This window comes from Varroa destructor, unplaced genomic scaffold, assembly GCF_002443255.2.
Source record: "Varroa destructor unplaced genomic scaffold, Vdes_3.0 BEIS01000002.1, whole genome shotgun sequence".
Taxonomy (NCBI): domain Eukaryota; kingdom Metazoa; phylum Arthropoda; class Arachnida; order Mesostigmata; family Varroidae; genus Varroa; species Varroa destructor.
The window spans coordinates 36,544,488-36,562,186 of record NW_019211455.1 but is presented as its reverse complement, the minus strand read 5'-3'; the positions used below and the strand labels follow the sequence as shown (position 1 = coordinate 36,562,186).

Genomic DNA, 17,699 nt, shown 5'->3' with positions numbered 1-17,699 from the left:
CATTCATCTATTTACTGTTGAGTTGTGTACTGGATCATCCGACGAACGGTGCCCGACCCCGTCATTGTTGCTGCTCTAACTGACTGACTGACTGATTGACTGACTGTGAAATTTGTCGAGGCTCGTTGCTGTTAGGCTGCTGCTGCTGCTGCTGCTGCTGCATACGTGCGTACGTATTTCAGTTCGTCGCGGCGTTGTGCTAGGCTGGGCTGGTGTTGTGAACGGGTACAAGTAGGTGCTAGTGGTCTCGTGTGGTGAAAGAGTGAGTGTTTTGTTGTTGTTGTTGTTGTTGCTTATCGCGGTGTGTGGCGATCGGTGAGGTTTTGCGAGAACGCCCTGATGTGCGGCGCCTGCCTTTGTTTGTCGTGCGGAGGCTGACGGGTGTAGCAGCGTGGCGGATAGTGGTGCAGTTCGGTGGTACGCGGGGTCGCTCGAAGTGCCGTCCGCCGGCGGTGGCGGCCCCGGCAGAGCGACGTCGGAAACGAGACGTGGCTCTCGAGGAACGGACGGCAGCCACTCGCACCTCCCGCACCACACCCCTCAGCCGTCGACCCTCGTTGCCGGCCAGCTGTTGGATCCGAGTCAGCACGTATCAGCCGCGCTGCTGGCGGACGAGTGGCACCAGTGGCTACGCGTGGCCTGTCGAGGGAGCGGTGTCGAACATCCGCCGACTGGGCCGCCTACGGTCCAACCTCCCACAAGTAGTTCTGGGCCGTCCGGGAACTCGTCAACCTCAAGCTCCCGACCCACCGGGGCTCCCAGCGTGGCCGGGCAAGCACCACGGATTTCATTACCTCGGCCACCAGGATTACCGGTTCCACCATGGAGTGGGCTAGCGCTAGCAGCAGCTACCCAAGCACCACCGTCTGCAGCCCAGGCAGCCGCCGGTCAGGGTTCATCGGCTCAGCAACAACATCAGCAGCAACAACAGGCAGCTCAACAGCAGCAACAAGCCGCACAACAACAACAGGCTGCGCAACAGGCTCAACAGGCGGCGCAACATAATAGCAATAACAACAACAACAATAACAACAATAATAATTCGACGGGAGGACCCAGAGCTCCTCCTGCACCTTCTATACCGGCCCCATCACCATCGCCGGCCCTGCGTTTCCCGTGCCACTTGTGCACGCAGTCATTTCCATCCGACCGCGCGCTTAACCGTCATTTTCGAATACATGGCAGCGACGTACTCCGCTGTGAGACATGTGGCCAGGCCTTCCTGACGAGCGGGCAGCTGAACGTGCATATGCGTACGCATACCGGGGAGCGACCGTTCGCGTGCTCGTTTTGTGATGCTCGTTTTATTAATTCGTCGCATTTGAAAGTGCACGAACGCACGCATACGGGCGAAAGGCCGTACGAGTGCACGGTGTGCCCAATGCGTTTCGTCAGTTCGTCACATCTACGGAGCCACCAGCGATGTCACACGAAGGAACGACCATATGCGTGCCCGCTCTGCGATGCGCGCTTCATCAATTCGTCCCACCTGAAAGTTCACCAGCGTACGCACACGGGCGAGAGGCCGTATGCGTGCGCACGCTGCGGGCAGAGCTTTGTGAGCACGTCTCATCTGCGCTCACATGAACGAACTCATTCAGGTGATCGGCCGTTCCGCTGCGAGACCTGTCACGCATCGTTCCTCTCCTCCAGCCACCTGCGGGACCACAACAAAGTGCACACTGGCCAGGGCCAGCACGAGTGCTCCACCTGTCAGGCCAAGTTCTTGACCAAGTCGAGCCTGCGCAACCACGAAAAGGTGCACCGGCGCACTGAGGCAGGTGGGGCAGCGGCGCTGGGCCTCGATGTGGACACTTCGTCGAGCCACGGATCGGCGCACGACGCGATGCATGACCCCGTGCACGAGGCGGTGCAAGACGCAGCCCGGCTCGCGTTCGCGCGGGTGGTCGTCGAGGAGGTGCACGCCGCCGGCAGAGAGCAGCAGCAGCAACAACAACAGCAACAGGCACGCTTGGCGTCCGCAGCGCTTAAAAAGGAGCCCAGTCGCCTGCTCGGACCATGAAGGACCAAGGACCACCAAAACAATAAATAAACAGACACACGACCTTACGAGGGGAGAATGTGGAAAATGAAAATAAAGCATCTCATATTGCTATATCCCCTTCGTCTTTCTCCCCCGAAGTTTACTGAAGGAGAGAAACAAAGAGACTGATAAAGGTTATCAGCATAAAAGAAACTAATGTATTACACACCGAAGCAAACGATGCAAAGAAATTCAGCACTTCTTCGAAATATTCATTTGCGACGAATGCGTTCAGAGAGGAAACACTCTTTGAATGGACGCGCGCGCATAGGAAAGCAGGGGAGAATGTGCTGGCAATAATTCGATACAAAAGAAGCTTGACGAAGCATTTTTTGGATCAGGGCAACTTAAATTAACAAAAAAAAACGACAAAAACAACCTCAGCGTGGAGAACTAAAGAAGGAATGAATATCTGCAGGCTATCGCTGACTAAGTCAATACCAATCTTCAAACGTAACTTAAAGGTGCACTTGCTCGAGTACATAACTCTACGTTATCCTATATAATATGTGTAATATAATAAAAAAAGAATTAGTGAATTTATACATACTCCAGCACAGTATGTTGTTTCGCCATCTCCGGCGAGGGAAATGTATAGAATCGGTTGCAACATCATCAATTTACTATAAAATTAGCAAGTTATTTTCAACATTCATAAGTGACGAAGGGAAAAGAAACATTACGATATCGTGATGCAATAAAGAGATGTTATTATCGGTTGATAGTAATAATAATAACAACATACAATTGCTAGGTGCTCGAAGGAGCTCTAGTTTCAGAAATTATTTAATAGTCACGCTAAAAATGTAATCGAAAATTTCCGTTAAAACTCGTTAGGATAACCTTTTATGCCGGGTAGAATTAGACCATATCCTATAACTCAAATTACCCCTTTTTCGTCAAGATAATCATTCATAGGGTACACAGGTCAAGCAGAAAAGTTTGTTTCTTGGATATTTGGTCTGTATCAAAAGGGGAAACGGTGCTTGGCGTTTGGTGAGTGATAAACATACTTTAGCTACATAATGGGCGGTAACGAACAAGGTCGCGATCGAACGCGAGTTTCGTCGTAGTAGATATCTTACATAGCGCCTTGCACACTATGTTACTACCCTTTTTGCCCAAACCAAACATCCTAGAAATTAGTCTCGGCAAATACATTAGATAATGAAGTCTTAAGATTATTTTTAATAAAATATCAAGGAATAATAACAGTACTAATGACACAGAATGACGATGTGGAAAATATGGCGTTGTTGATGACTCTTGAAACTTGGAGGACTACTGCGTTAAACAGGAGATCTACGAAATTAGTTCCAATCCTTCAGATTAGGACAAATATATGTATCTGCGTATACATATGCATAATTTACCAATCGATCTATCTATTAGAAGTGGAATGCTGCCCTATATAAGCATCTACCTACTGTACTCTATCTCTACGTGCAAAAACTAAAGTAGCGCAACGATGGTATTAAATACAAATCGCTAAGTGTTCAGCGAAGTATATAATGATTAGCAAAAAATAAATTTTAGTTCTGACTGGAAGAATTGAATAGTAGCGCTTTTTGTATTAGGCGCTAACACGGAAGTTATTTGGTTATTTTTTATGCGTTTACCGACAACCACAGCAGTGACAAAAAATAGATAATGTAATAATATTTACTATATAACGATCGGTGAATGTCAGAATAAATGGCAATGCAATGGGGAATCTTATTCCAAAAATAACCATTATAATTAGAATAGAAATATCAATCTCATCATACTTGCTTTAGTCCGTTTCCTTATATGAGATAGCGATTTCGGCTAACGCGTTCACCCGGGCTTCATAATCATCGCTAGTACTGTCAAGCAGACACTTGAAGGAACCAGACGTTTCGCGTTTGTGTGGGTGTGCGTGTGTGAAGGGAAGGTGTGCAACAGTAGCACTAGCCACGTTGTTCTCTGTCACCTGTATCACGGTATCTAAAGTGCTGTATATGAATACATATACAAACGCATTCACATTGAAGGGGGGTTTAATGCAAAAATGAGAGAAAAGAACAATAATGAGATACAATCCGTGGAGTGCTTGCCCCTGGTATTAAGTGGCGGTTGCATTATAGAGAGAAGACTGAGACCCTTAACCCGCCTGCCTACTTGTCACGCCATGAAGAGCATAGCCGAAGGACTATATTATTAAGAAACATAAGATTTAGTTTATAAAATAAGGTTTCATCGTATTTCGGCTGACGTTCGGAACACAATGTGTCCAGCAATTATATACACCATACAAGCACTTCACATATTTCGTCATTAACGTTCGAAAGGGGTGATGCTCGAAACAGTGAAAAGTAAAAGGGGTAAATGAGAACCCATAGGAAGAGGGAAAGTAAAAGACGGAAAACATATAATAAGGTTGCAAAAAATAACTCTAAAAGAGAACAAGGCTCTTTGCATTTGTATGTGGTTTCTTTTTACCATATACCAGATATAAAGGAGCACCGAAGGGATATTATTCTTAGAATGAAATAAAATGATTTCGCAATATGAACAACAATAATCATTATTATCTTTATTATTGCTTTATATTGACGATTATTATAGTATAATATATCGTCACAATGAACTAATTATATATACAATATATACTGAAGTATATAATTTAACATCTATTTAGATGAAGACAAAAGACCATGCTGCAAGCTCTGAGGCTCATATATATATATATATATGATGCCGTATGCATGATGTATATAATAATACTAATTAATAAAAAAAAGTACATAAAGGTAACCAATGATGCCTATTCACGTCACAGAGACGGCTGAATTAAGATTTGTACAGGAAAAGACAATGAACAGGAGACAAATGATTGAAGACGAGAGATGGACAAAAAGGTGACGACGACTATAAGGATTATAGTAATATTAGGCTACATATATAATGAGGAAACATGCGGATATGGCATGAACTCATTTATATGACGGACGACACATTATTCACACTTTTGACTTCTGATGGGCGTACTGCTGTAGCTTTACATATAACAATTACATCAGCATCCTTAAATCGAATCAATATGATTTTTATTACATCCCTACAAAGAAAGAAGATTAAAAAGAACGTAATAATGACAATGCACTACAATGGCATCTTTAAAAAATTTAGTGTTTCGTCCGTAACTGTACAATACAGGGCTTGGGATCTTTTGGCGACAAATATATACGGCATGCATATGTATAACACTATGAAAAAATGTGTTGATTATTGATTCTACATAGATAATGATGAAAAAAATATGATATGGATGAGAAAACCTTACACTGAAATGGGCGAATTTAACACATATACGAGACTAAGCTGAATAAATAAGTAAATACTCTTGATAAAAATGCAGATAAAGGGTGTATTCAATGCACTGGCTGAACAGTCTTGTATGGCTTTGTTGAAACATAGTTAAGTTTCCCTTGGTGGAAATGATTGAGCTTATGATTTCGTTCTTCGTTTAAATCAAATAGAAACTGTCTATGTTTGCTGATTATCAAACTGTATACCAAATTTCTGTCAACGTAAAGTCCTAATCTCATACTCGTTTTTCTTATGCTGCGTTCTTGTTAAACTGCGGCTTTAATGTCTTTGGTTTTCTAGCATAAATTTTATGTTCAAGATATCCCACAAAAGGAAGTCCGTTGGCGTCTGCAAAACGGGCAGGATATTCTATAATACATCTTCGTTTAAGTCACCTGCCTCAAAGATTTTTGCCAAGATATGCATTTACATTACGATAATAATGCGCAAGTGCTCGGTTCCGTTGTAAAAGACAAAATTCGCGAGCTTCACCAAAATTCGGTCGAACACATATTGAGATTCATTTTTGCAGTAATTTAAAATAACTAGAGTCACTCATTGTACTTTCAAAATATAATGGCCCGAATAATTTTTGCTCCAATTGTTGTACGACACCCTAGCTCCTAGCAAGTATGCATGCTGTTTTTGAGTAACATATAGCTTGATAGTTATACAATGAGAGCAATCATATATATCATTTGTGCGTAGTTTGAATGTAGCTTCATCGCTCTAAACAATTTTTCCCGAAAACTGTGCATCCTGTTGAATTTGTTCAAGGCGATATTTGCAAAAGCGTTATTTCTCGCTCTGGATCACCGTCACTGATAGCATGTACCACCATTTTAATGTAATTTTCCCATCTCCAACGTCTTGAAGTGCGATGGAGATTTGATTTGTCGACGCCAAGCTTACAATTGGATTATATTACTATTTCGTTATAATTTTCCCATTTGCTCGTCTTCTAGAACGTTATTTATGAGCATCCTAAACAGTTCCGGTTGCTTATCTTTCATAATTTTGTTAGGTCTACTTTCTGCGATATTATCTTTGTGCTTCTGTCATATTTTCATACTCCCAATTTATAATAAATTTTCTTTGCTCAAGCGTTTATATGGGTCCACTTATTTCTCAACGAGTTACGCCTTAAAAAAAAACGTTCAGAAGGTTATGACCCATGAAGCAGTGTATGTATTTTTTGGGTTATCCTGTATTGAAAAATCCCGTTTATACTGGATTGTTTAAACGTTCATCATGACTTCGTCATTCACTAATTAGATATTCGAATATTTCGTTAATTTGCATCGTTTGATAGCTTTGTTCATTTCCTAAATCGGGGCTATGCCAACGAGCTGGTTCAACGTTGAATTTTCTCAAATGGCTAAAGGTTAAATATTTTATAAAAGAAAGTGCTTCAATTGTTACATTTTTTCTGTTTTTTTTATAGGCGATCACGGCCTAGATTTTTGTGCAATCGGGCTCGTTAAATGTGTTAAACAACTCACGTGGCGAAATTTTCCTGCCAGGTACTTAATAGAATTTAGCACTTTTTTAAAATTATTCCAAAAAGAATGAGACTTATTAAGCAAGAATTGAGGAACTGATATATATATATATATATATATATATATATATATATCGTGTGTATTACATGATCCATTATACTTTTAATTTCTTAAGCTAAACAATGTATAATATATTTGAAGCATTTGCTTACTATGGTATTTGTGCCTAGCAGTGAGTGATAAAGGTAATTAGCGATGTGTCCGCTGAATTCTTGTACTATCATAGGATGTGCTGTTATGATGGGGGGCATTGCCATTCAGATATTACCAATTAGTGTGCAGTTGCGTTAGTGAAAGAGATACCCCATCACCAGCTTCGTATTTCTACAAAAAATAAGTTGAAACATAACGATTATAAATATCACTAATGAAAAATGAGGCAATTAATGGGCCCAGCTCTAGAAAGTCGTAGTAAGGTGTCCCTTACATATGACCTTATACTTAAATTGCATTCTACCCGTCCATTTCTCAGTCTGTTCTATTTCCATTTCCAAGCTCCTAGTTTTCTAACACCGTTCAATGATTTTTAGTAGTATTTTTTATCTGTTCATGATATATGTGATTAGTACTTCTACTGTTAACGCAGTTGCTAACAAGTTGTCCTTTTGTCTTTAAATGGCATTTTTATGAGTTGGGCTTTAGCTCTAGTTTTAAAGGGCTGATCGGAAATAAGAACCAGGATTCTTTGATAATTTTTTGTTGGTGCATTAAGATTGGAACTCGATTTAGTGTAATACGCAATGACGTTAACGTTATGTCAAAACCCGACTGTTGTTAACGCATTAGCTTATTTAGCCTGCACCACTTAGTTAAAATCAGAAGAACATTCCAGATGCGCCTTTTATGCAGCACGCCTTGAAGGTGATTATTAACAAATCTGTTTTGGCAAATCAAAAGCTTGCAGTTCAGGGGACTTTTAGCGTTTTAAAATTATGACAAAGCTTTACAATCTCCATTGGCGGTTGTAGTCTACTATAATACACAAAACAGTCTGGAGTATATGATAATTTAAGGTTTCAAAAGTATTATGAACACGTACTATAGAAATAATCTCACTGCTAACTTTGGAGGCCATATGTATTCTTATTCACCAAATTTGACATATATCTGCAAAACTATTTATGTTATTCCACGAGGCAAATAATAATAATAATAAGTTAAATATAATTTCTGGAATTAAGCATGTATTGTACTGTAAACACACTAAGGAAAAAAAGTAATAAAGTGGGTGCGATGATTGGGCAGCTATGCAGCGCTCGTCGTCTCTAAGAATTCAGAAAGCGTCAGTCTCAATCTCGCGAAATCATATATGCTGTTGAAATAGAGGTACTATCCATGCCATGTGATATGTTTATACGCCAAGCAGGTGTAAACATTTTTCTGAAAACAACTCAATGCTAATTCTATACAAAAGAGCCATACTGTCACCGTTATAGCACAATGAAAATATTTTTCTTTTAATCATTGTTGTCAAACCCTTTTAAGAAGGCACATTTAGTACACGAATAATCTGCAAATAGAAACGTAAGGTGAACTGCAAAAACAGGAACAGTGGCGGTCAAGGAGCTAAAAATGCTTACACCTTAACCAACAATTATTTCAGCTACATATTTGCCTAACCTTTTCTTTTGGTAGATTCGAACCTATGAATTTAAAGCAATCTAGTGGATAAAAATTCTATTTTGTTTATTAAGGTAAGTCTATTAAAAGCAGGTAACGTAATATATATATACAGTTTTAAATACCCGTACCACGAAAGTCAGAGCCATAGCGTTTTTCAAATAACAAGAAATGGGATATTCACATCCAGAGCTGTTGTTTTCAACAAACATTTGTACCAGTGTAAACAAGTTCCTCTATAAAAATAGCAGATATCGTATAGCTAGATTTCGAATACACCTAGATTCTATAGCGTTTTTCATATTGTAACTGACTTCTAAAAGGCTCTGCACAAGGGTGCACCGAAACAAGTAGACAAAGTCAACTTACTCATTTTCACATTTATACAAAGTTCGATCGTAAAAACATTTGCACATAGATGTTTTATACATAGGTTGCGTTGTGGAAATACAGTCAGAAAATTCCGAAGTTATTACATAGACGTTTTCAACTGCTTAAAAAATCTAACGCCGGTCCTCCACATTGCTTTTAGGCGATGTTGTTCTTTTCTAAAGGCGTTTAGGACTATCGTATTATGCAGGTGAGATTTCACTGCTAATATATTCGTCTAGGACTGTGAAAATTCATTTGGATGGTCAAAAAAGCGCTGATCGATGAAAGCGAAAATCTAAACAAATATTTTTTATACCCTAAAATAATTTTAATAAACTAAAATGCATTATTTTGACCGATATCCTTCTGCCATTTTTCTGATGCCATCGTAATCCATTACTATAGAACTCCCGCGAAAAATTGAGACAAATGATTTTTGCATGTTTCCATTGAAATTAAAGTAGCATCATCAAAAAGTTCATGTGGTAGAAAATTCGGGTTATATGGCGGATGCATTAAAGTGTCCCAGTTCTCTAAATATTTGCCAAGTTGTTAATGGTGTATGTAATCTGAAATTGTCATTTTAGAAGACGACGCCTCTTTTGTTCACTTTCGATAGCTTGTTATTTGTTCCAATCTGTCTTCTCTCCAGGACGCAACAACTCACTACGCGTGACTACTTTCCACCAAACACACAGCATCACCTCTTTTTGGCCTCAGTCTGGGCTTTGTCACATTGTGGAACACATGATTCTATATTTGCACCATTTTGTCGTATGTGATATACTTTTCAGTACACATAATTAACCGTTTTAAAAATCACTTCTTTAGTTGAATAGATGAGATTTAATACTCTATTTTTGCTACTGAACTTTTTGGCTCTAGAGAATACCGTGTCAGATCACAATTGTTCGTTGGAAACGAGGTTGTTTTGCGAGCTATGATATGTCACTAAGGGATAGCTTCAAGGAAAGCGGCCAGTGGCGCAAGCGGCAAGCTCAGCAAATTCCAAAAGACAAGAAAGCAGCATTCCCAGTAAGTAAGCGTTTGCCAACGAATTACGGATTTCGCTGGCAATCAGTGAAGCTGAAGTCAGAATTTACGTACAAAAGGCACCTTTATAGTTCTTCCTGTGTGTGTCGGTAGCAGTAACTACAAACAACTGGCACACAGTAATGCTGTTATTTGTCGATGTTGTAATTAACGTCTCTTCTTATCTTAATGTTCTCTATCAATTTTGGAATTTGTATCAGCCCTTTGCCCCTTTTGAGAAAGAGCAAAACATTTTTCTCTATGCAAAACTCCATATATATAGATAAACTATGGTTCTTTTCTGGCAGATGTAGCTATATATTTTATATACATATTTATATCTTATATAACGTTTAAGCGATATTTATTAGACCAACCAACACTTTTTTTCTTTGCAGTCATGAATACTATGAAAAGCGAAAAATGTCTGTATGTGTAGCCCGATGTAAAACGCAGTTCTCCTTTGTAAGAAAATCCTAATATGCAGCAAATATGAGAAACCAAATAACTGCCACCTCAGATGACTGAGTTGCGAATATCTCCGTGCATCACGTTCTTGAAATTTTTTAGTTTGGATTGCTTTTTGAACTTCAATATTGTTCATTACAGCTTAGATTACGCCGTCTGACACAGAGCTTTCGCAAGTTCTTAAATAGAAGAGATGATAAAGCCTACCAGAATGATCGGAGCAACTTTATACGTGACAAGCTTCAACAAGATAGTCGTGTCAAACATGGCAGAAGTGGCCCTCAAGACCAACTGAACAGGGATCATCCGAAGAATAGTAGAGGTGCTGAGATTAGCAAATCGAGTGATGTCATTGTAAAACGTACGAACAACTCTAAAGCCGGCCGAAAGGATAAAAACAGCGATTTGATGAAAGCTCAAGGATTCGTTTATTTTACTGAAACTCTTTATCCTGTTCTAAAACGCGCGGTGGGAAGATGCGGCGAGGTCAAAGCCGCTCTTGATCGTCTTGAGAGCACTTATTTCTGTATAGACTGCTATCTAACCAACATGCAGGTTCCCATATTCACACAACCTTGCATTTTATTGTCAGTTGCTTATTCTTATTTTGTGGATTCCTAGTTTAACAGTTAGCCTCAATCAACATTGGCTCAATCTTTTTTCGACAAATAGGAACATATGCATTTACTTTTTAAATCCACGCATTACATGGCTTTGTAATCAATGTTGTTGACTTCAAAATAACGTTTGGCTTTTAACAAAATGATGGTGTCTTATTTAAAATTTAAGGCAAGTTTGGCCTTGGAACTCCAGGAGTGTTCGGATCCAGCAAAGATACTTTCTGCTGGGGGTAAAGTATAAATACTCAACGAAAGTTACTGTAGTCGCTCAATGCGCGGTTGGAGATGCATACTATTGCACGTTGTGCACACGAAGCTTGGCAGATTTTTAGCGTGAGATGGTTGATATATTAAAGAAAGTTTAGGGGTCTTATCCTAAAACCTGATACGTTGCATCGATTTGATAGATACACGCGATGATTATTAGAATTTTTTTTGCAGTTACTTAGAAAAGGATAAGATTTTCGAAAAAATGAAGCATGAGAATATATTTTATAGAGAAGCTTAACACAAATCTGCCAGAGTATTCTGTAACGCTGTTTTTGCAATATTGACACTGATTTTTTCTTTGGAATTAAAGGACTTGAAAGCCATTGGTTTTTCGGGAAAGAACATGATCAACCGATTTTTTGATGCGTAGCATTTGCTATGTAGAGGTTCGTTTTACTTCAAATTTCAAAAGGGACGCCCCATCGATCGCCATGGCGAGTTTGCTGTTTTGCTCTAAAAAGAACGGGCGTTCATCTGTAATTGGGAGTAGTGGGTAAAAGCACGCCGTTTAGAATGGGCAGCCCGCAGAAGTTTTCTCGAAAAAAAGCATTTACCCTGTAAATCACTTCTCGAAACTTTTGGGGTTTCAGACAATGGTAAATAGAACATTGATATTTTTTGCTGGTCAGCAAGGTTTAACTATTTCTTTCTTTTTTTTCCAGATGGTATTGACAGTGCGCCAAGTTCTCTAGACCACGAAGCTCTTGGTAGTTTCTGGACTGAATCGTCAGCAAATACGATAGCGTCCCTAAAAAGGTATCCGACATGTAATAAGTGTGTCGTATGAAGTGTGACGGTATGTAATTCTGGTTTAAAGCTTTAAGTAATTATCGAGCTCTAATTTTCAAGTATGAGCTCAAATCACAGGCGTGTGCGGTGATTTTGGAACAAGAATGGAATTTTCTTTCTGTTGAAACTGCAAGCTTAATTGAACCCTATTTAGAATACGGCGTTTGATAGAATCACTCTTGTTCTTCTAGATGCGGAACCTGAGTTAATACTTAGACGAAAAGACACGTGCCTATGTTGTCTTTGTCATCGATTTATGTTGTGTTTCACTGCTACGTATTTTGTTACTTACGTGCACTTATTACTGCCGTAGCTGTCAGGGATGTGCAGCAAAGGCTGAAGTTCTCTGTAGTGATTTCCGGCCTTGTTCGCTTAAGCACACGAAGCCAGCCTATCCATTTGCTTTCGATGAGACAATGCATTGGGTGCTCTATCTTGTTGCATTATCTCAGCAGCGCGACAGCATCGCAAACGGCTTCAGTAGGCTCATGAACTGTATAAGCAAGTTTGATTTCACTAACTTCGGAATATTTCGTAAAAGCAGTTATATTTAACATGAACTCATATGTGAAATTCAATAATTCTGTAAAAGATCGTAGAATACAATTCTGAAACTATTTCAGGTTAATATTCTTTTTTTTATTAAAACGTTAGCTCACATATTTTTATGCAGAGACGGTAAGTCATTGGTACCGATCGTAGAGGGCCGGTTGCCGCATTCACCACTTCGAGCAACGAAAAGTTGGCCTGACATAGCTTTGGGAAGAGTTGGCCAAAGTAAACTAAAAACGTCAGAGATAAATGTTACCGTACCGACAAGACAATATACTGTGCATGCAAGATTCTTGAGCGATACAAGCATAAAAGCCGTATTGCCCATTTCGGTGGACCGCGTGGCTGGACTTGAACCATCAGAGACTCAGACCGTATTTCCAACGACAAGTATGAAAACTGAAAGTATAGATACTGGTATGACGGTCAACGCCGTGGCACCAGTGAATGACCACATTTCGACGGATGACTGGACAGCATTATCTGAGCGCGCAGCTAAGGTAATTAAGTATATCCCAAGTCTTTTCATATACCTTAAGGAAATTAGCAAATATGCATTTTATCTACAGGAAAACATTCTTAATATGTGCCATTGCATTGTTGAAACCTTTTAATAACGTAATTCGGCCTTGTATTTTACATTTTGTTGATTAAAAAGCGGTTCAGTATTCAGAAAGTAGAGCATGCGGCCTACATAATCACCTACTCGCTATGAGTCGAGATTATGTCTGTGATACTACAGGTATCGTATGAACTTTCCGTAACCTACCCCCCGAAAGCCGAAAGCCTTCACAAGGTGTCCGGCAGTTCCGTTCGAACGGGTCGATGCCTGCGAAGTAATAGTGGGTCGAGACCTAATGGTTTCTTACATAACGACCAATCCCAGAAATGGCTCGCCTCCGATAGAGCCTTACATTATCTGCGACGCGGACAATCACTAAGAGAGCTCATTGCCGCGAGTCAACACAAAACAGGCGATCTCTGTGTGCAGACATTGTAGTATATTCTGGAGAAACGGCGCCAAAACTTGTTTCCGAACGCAGCTGTTACTTTGAACCGCGTAACATGCAGAACACAGGTAATGTTCAAGTTCTAAACGAAAAACGCTACATATTTATAATGACTGAGTAGATGCGTCGCGAATATATATGTATGTTTATATAGCATCATCATAGCTCATTCGGAAGCAGCAATTACTCTTAAAAGAGTGCGGTGAGAGGGAAATTTTTTGTGGTCTACTTCTGCACTGTATTTGTGCTCATATTTTGCCGTTATTTCGGCTGACGTTTGCAAATAAAAATAAAGAAGTGACCTCTTTGATGTTTGGCCTTTGGTGCAAGCGATTTGCTTGGATCGGCGACGGTATAATTTGGCATTGCAACCGAATGATTATGAGAGCGCAGCACATTATTCAAAACGCATAAAAGGCAGTAGTGACAGGTCAACTTTCGCTTAAAACTTGCGCGTGAGCTCTTTTGACTTAAAGGCCTTTTCCTTCTTCCCTATTATATTCCCCGCAGTTTATCTGAAAACACCTCATGGCTGATTCGGTTCGTGATTTCGTCATTGAATGCCATTCTAGTCTCGTCAAAAACCTGATTATATGCGAAACACTACTGATAACTGAGACAACGGTTTTATCTAAGATAAGCTATGCCTACCGACAGTTTATTAATGCGTATGAACTGTTAATGAGATCATGGCTTATAGTGGTGGCTAATTTGAGTGTCGGAAAGGTAGTGCCATTAATTGGGACGTTGCGGTTGGGTCGTTCAGATAGATGAGACGCTCGGCTGGGTTTTACATAATCCTGTAGGCGATTCTAGAGAGAAGTAGGGATCTTGCATACGAAGCGTTGTCCATCGAATCTTTTGCGCAACGAATTGGTTCACCTATAAAACAGCTCGACCATGTCTTAATGTTAGCCATGTACTGTTCCAATCTTTTTTCTATTTACTATTTTCTTTACATATAATAGTAATCATTCAATTGTTTTGATGCAGCAGTATATAAAATAATATACCAACTCGCTTTAGAGATACAGCTACGTTCTCAGATCCTCAGATCGATCTGCAACCTGGATATGATTTAGGGATAAACTGCTCGCGTGTTTTGAGTAGTCATAGAACTAGGCACTAGACCTATTTTAAAGCCTTTCTCACACAATGCGTGATCATACGAGTGCTATTTTACTACGTGCTAATAACTTTAGTACTAATTTATTGTACTAGTTATTAGTTATTTGCCTATATTTGATGTAACGCAATCTTTGAAGTGCCCAAGTGATTTTGTAAAGCTTCAGCCTTTACTGTGATTCTCTGCTTGTGTTAGAATAATTGGTTGCCTTGTTTCGTGCCAACGAAAACAATGTACCTATTTAGTAGTTCCTGGGCTCTTTGTTTTGATCTTCCAATGTTTTGTCATTCTAAAATATACAGGCTTGAGTCATGTCTGCCCATAAATCCCTCTCGATGCACTACGTGGCGTAACTGAAGCAACGCTTCATAGACTTCGCAGGATGACTGAGCTGTGGATCGCAAATTTTGTTAGTATGTCTTCAAAAATATTGGTTAATATTTAACATGAGGTTGAGGACATTAGCATGAGAGAAGGTTAGTTGCAGAAGACAATCCTGTAGTGCGGTAAGTGTCCGTGTAGTAGAGCAAGATACTACTAGCAGAATTAAAAAGCTCACTCCAGCTTTAGACCGATGTCATCTAGCAGTATCTTCGAACAAATAAAAAAAAGTACGTTTCGCGGGTTAACTGGAAAGCCGTTGACCACACCGTCACCACCACGTTTTGGAAAATAGTAAGGCTTATAGAACATTGACCATATTTCCTTCGCCGATTGGCATCAACGCGATGTACCAATCGTCAGGTAAACGCACGGAAGGTCTTTCCGGCTATACTTTGTAGCCGTTTACTCTTGTTGATTTAAAGACTTTTGATATAACGATGTGGTATCGAACGCAAGGAGTTCTAACAATGCGAGAAAGTCTATAAGAAGGTTTAGTGGAAGCAGCAACGCAGAAGCTTCCCAAAGAATGGTCACGGTAGCCCCGCGCTCGAACTTGCCCGTTAAGCCACATCGCGTGAAAACGTGCGAGACTCGGAACGTTCTGATCAAGTTTATGATCAGTGTGTTTAAGTAGGTCTTTCTATATCATCACACTACATGAGATGAAATGTATAAGATACACTCAAAAAGCTGAACTGAAGCCAAATCTCCTCTTCTTAGGCACAGCTCTCAAACTATTAAGGTTGTGCCTAAACAATTTGGAATCACTTTTTAGGGAAGCAAATCGATTGCCCAGACAAAATATAAGGCCTGCACATTTGCATCTTATACATTAGGGAAGCTGCACCGTAAATTTAATGAACACATCGACAGCTGATTCCAATCTAGCTGCTTTAGAAAAGAAATGCTGCTTAACATATTTACTCAATGATCAGTTGCTGAAAGGCTTCCCCGTTTTTACGGCTTTGAGTACCTTTTATTTGGCTTCCTACAGTGGCAGGAGTCCAGCAGCGGCAAATATAGATTGTATAGTCAACGATAAACTCTAAATCTGGTGCATCCTTCTTTCACAAGTTCAACTTTCTATCTAAACTCAAAACACGAGTCGGGTTTTGATTTCTATTGAATAAACAACAACAAAAAATTTTATTAGCTTGGAAATCGCTCCTAGGCAAAATATTTGTCCCCTTTGGCTAACTTCCTGCAATCTCAAACCAATTTTTCGTTATACCGGCGCTTTCCCTTTTGATCTCAAACCATGATTCGAATGCGTTGATTCTGGATGGCTAGCAACAGTATCAGAGAGAGCCCCGTTACCTTTGAGACTCGGAATGAAGACGCAAGGGTTCTCCCATCGGTACCATTTCCTTTGACATATAGCTGTTTGTGACAGTGTGTAACTAGCGCATCTACATAATTATGTAAGCATGTGTGCAGCGTACTAGGAGTGTAAAAACGTATTAATGTTACGGCCAGTTTGGGTCCTTCGATCAACTCCAGGCCATAATGGCGTGATAATAAACGTATAGAAATCATCTCTTGCTGTTCATTTTTCTATTACGTGAGACTTTGGCTTACGGATTTTTTCGGCTGACACTGTAAATGTAACAATTTTTGCGAATGAATTTACAGGCAATTTTCGCATAAAGCATGCCAAATATTCAGCGAGCCCCTTGCATCGAGATCCGGCAATGAAAGCGGATTGTCTTTATAGTTATCGATATTAAATAAAATAAAATTTCTTAACGAATCTCTTTCGACAATTTAGCAAATTTCTTTTGTTCCTAATTAGGGTGCGTTTGCAATTGTCAAGAACTTTAATCACACAATAATTGCTATCATCCAAATGCCCTTGAAATTTGCCACTACACTGTCGAGATGATGGGCGGATTGTAAAACGGTTATCTAATACTTTTTTTTTAAAAAGAGTTTTCAAATTAGCTCTATTTTCAAATCCAAATATTTTACGCCTTTTTTTTTTATTTTATAGTTTACATTTATTTTGACGCTTGAAGTCGAGTTGCTCTAAAGGGAGAATCGAGCTTATGCGATAGCGACCACGAGTCTACGGACAGAATCAGTTGCGCAGTTACCTAATTTACTCAAATTTGGAGTGAGCCTATTACGCAAGAAACTATCCAGGATAGATCGGTGTAAGATCACCAGAAGCGAATCCAAAAAAGCTTTCTAGAAGATTTAAGACCGATATTTGTGGTCATTTATCTATGACCACATCCGTGGTCATATGTGCTCACTATGACGTTCTCGATTGTCACTCCGGGTAACCTGTGTTCTCTATATTTTTCGACCTTTTCTGGGCAGACGGTTTATAATAATCTATGCAACTAAATAGATATTATCTAAAAAAGTCGGATGAATCCGTAACACGCCTACTATACTTGTCCAGTACATTGGCAACAATGTCTGATGGTACTTCATGATCGATCCGCTTTATTATTTATTTATTTTTTATTATATTATATATTATTTTATATATAATAATATATGTTATTATAT

The 17,699-nt window shown here is 39.7% G+C and overlaps 2 protein-coding genes across 4 annotated transcripts; both read left to right on the top strand.

The window, feature by feature from the left end:
* Window positions 1–340: 340 nt before the first annotated feature.
* Window positions 341–3,600, top strand: LOC111243664 (uncharacterized; the record flags this gene model as incomplete). Its single annotated transcript, XM_022789541.2, has 1 exon — window positions 341–3,600. A coding segment is annotated over one exon (1,683 nt), but the record flags the coding sequence as incomplete, so codon positions are not given.
* A 5,845-nt stretch (window positions 3,601–9,445) lies between these two features.
* Window positions 9,446–17,544, top strand: LOC147757744 (uncharacterized). Of its 3 annotated transcripts, XM_086980068.1 has the most exons (8): window positions 9,483–9,705; window positions 9,817–9,966; window positions 10,573–10,986; window positions 11,221–11,281; window positions 11,984–12,077; window positions 12,784–13,162; window positions 13,405–13,740; window positions 16,815–17,525. In XM_086980068.1, exons 1-7 carry the CDS (start codon window positions 9,679–9,681, stop codon window positions 13,660–13,662), a joined length of 1,383 nt encoding a protein of 460 aa, XP_086836194.1. In that variant the 5' UTR covers window positions 9,483–9,678; the 3' UTR covers window positions 13,663–13,740; window positions 16,815–17,525. The 3 variants fall into 3 exon arrangements, with proteins under 3 accessions (XP_086836196.1, XP_086836194.1, XP_086836195.1); XM_086980070.1 differs by lacking the exon at window positions 10,573–10,986 and having other exon boundaries at window positions 9,446–9,705; window positions 16,815–17,544; XM_086980069.1 differs by lacking the exon at window positions 13,405–13,740 and having other exon boundaries at window positions 9,484–9,705; window positions 16,815–17,527.
* The last annotated feature ends 155 nt before the right edge of the window (window positions 17,545–17,699 follow it).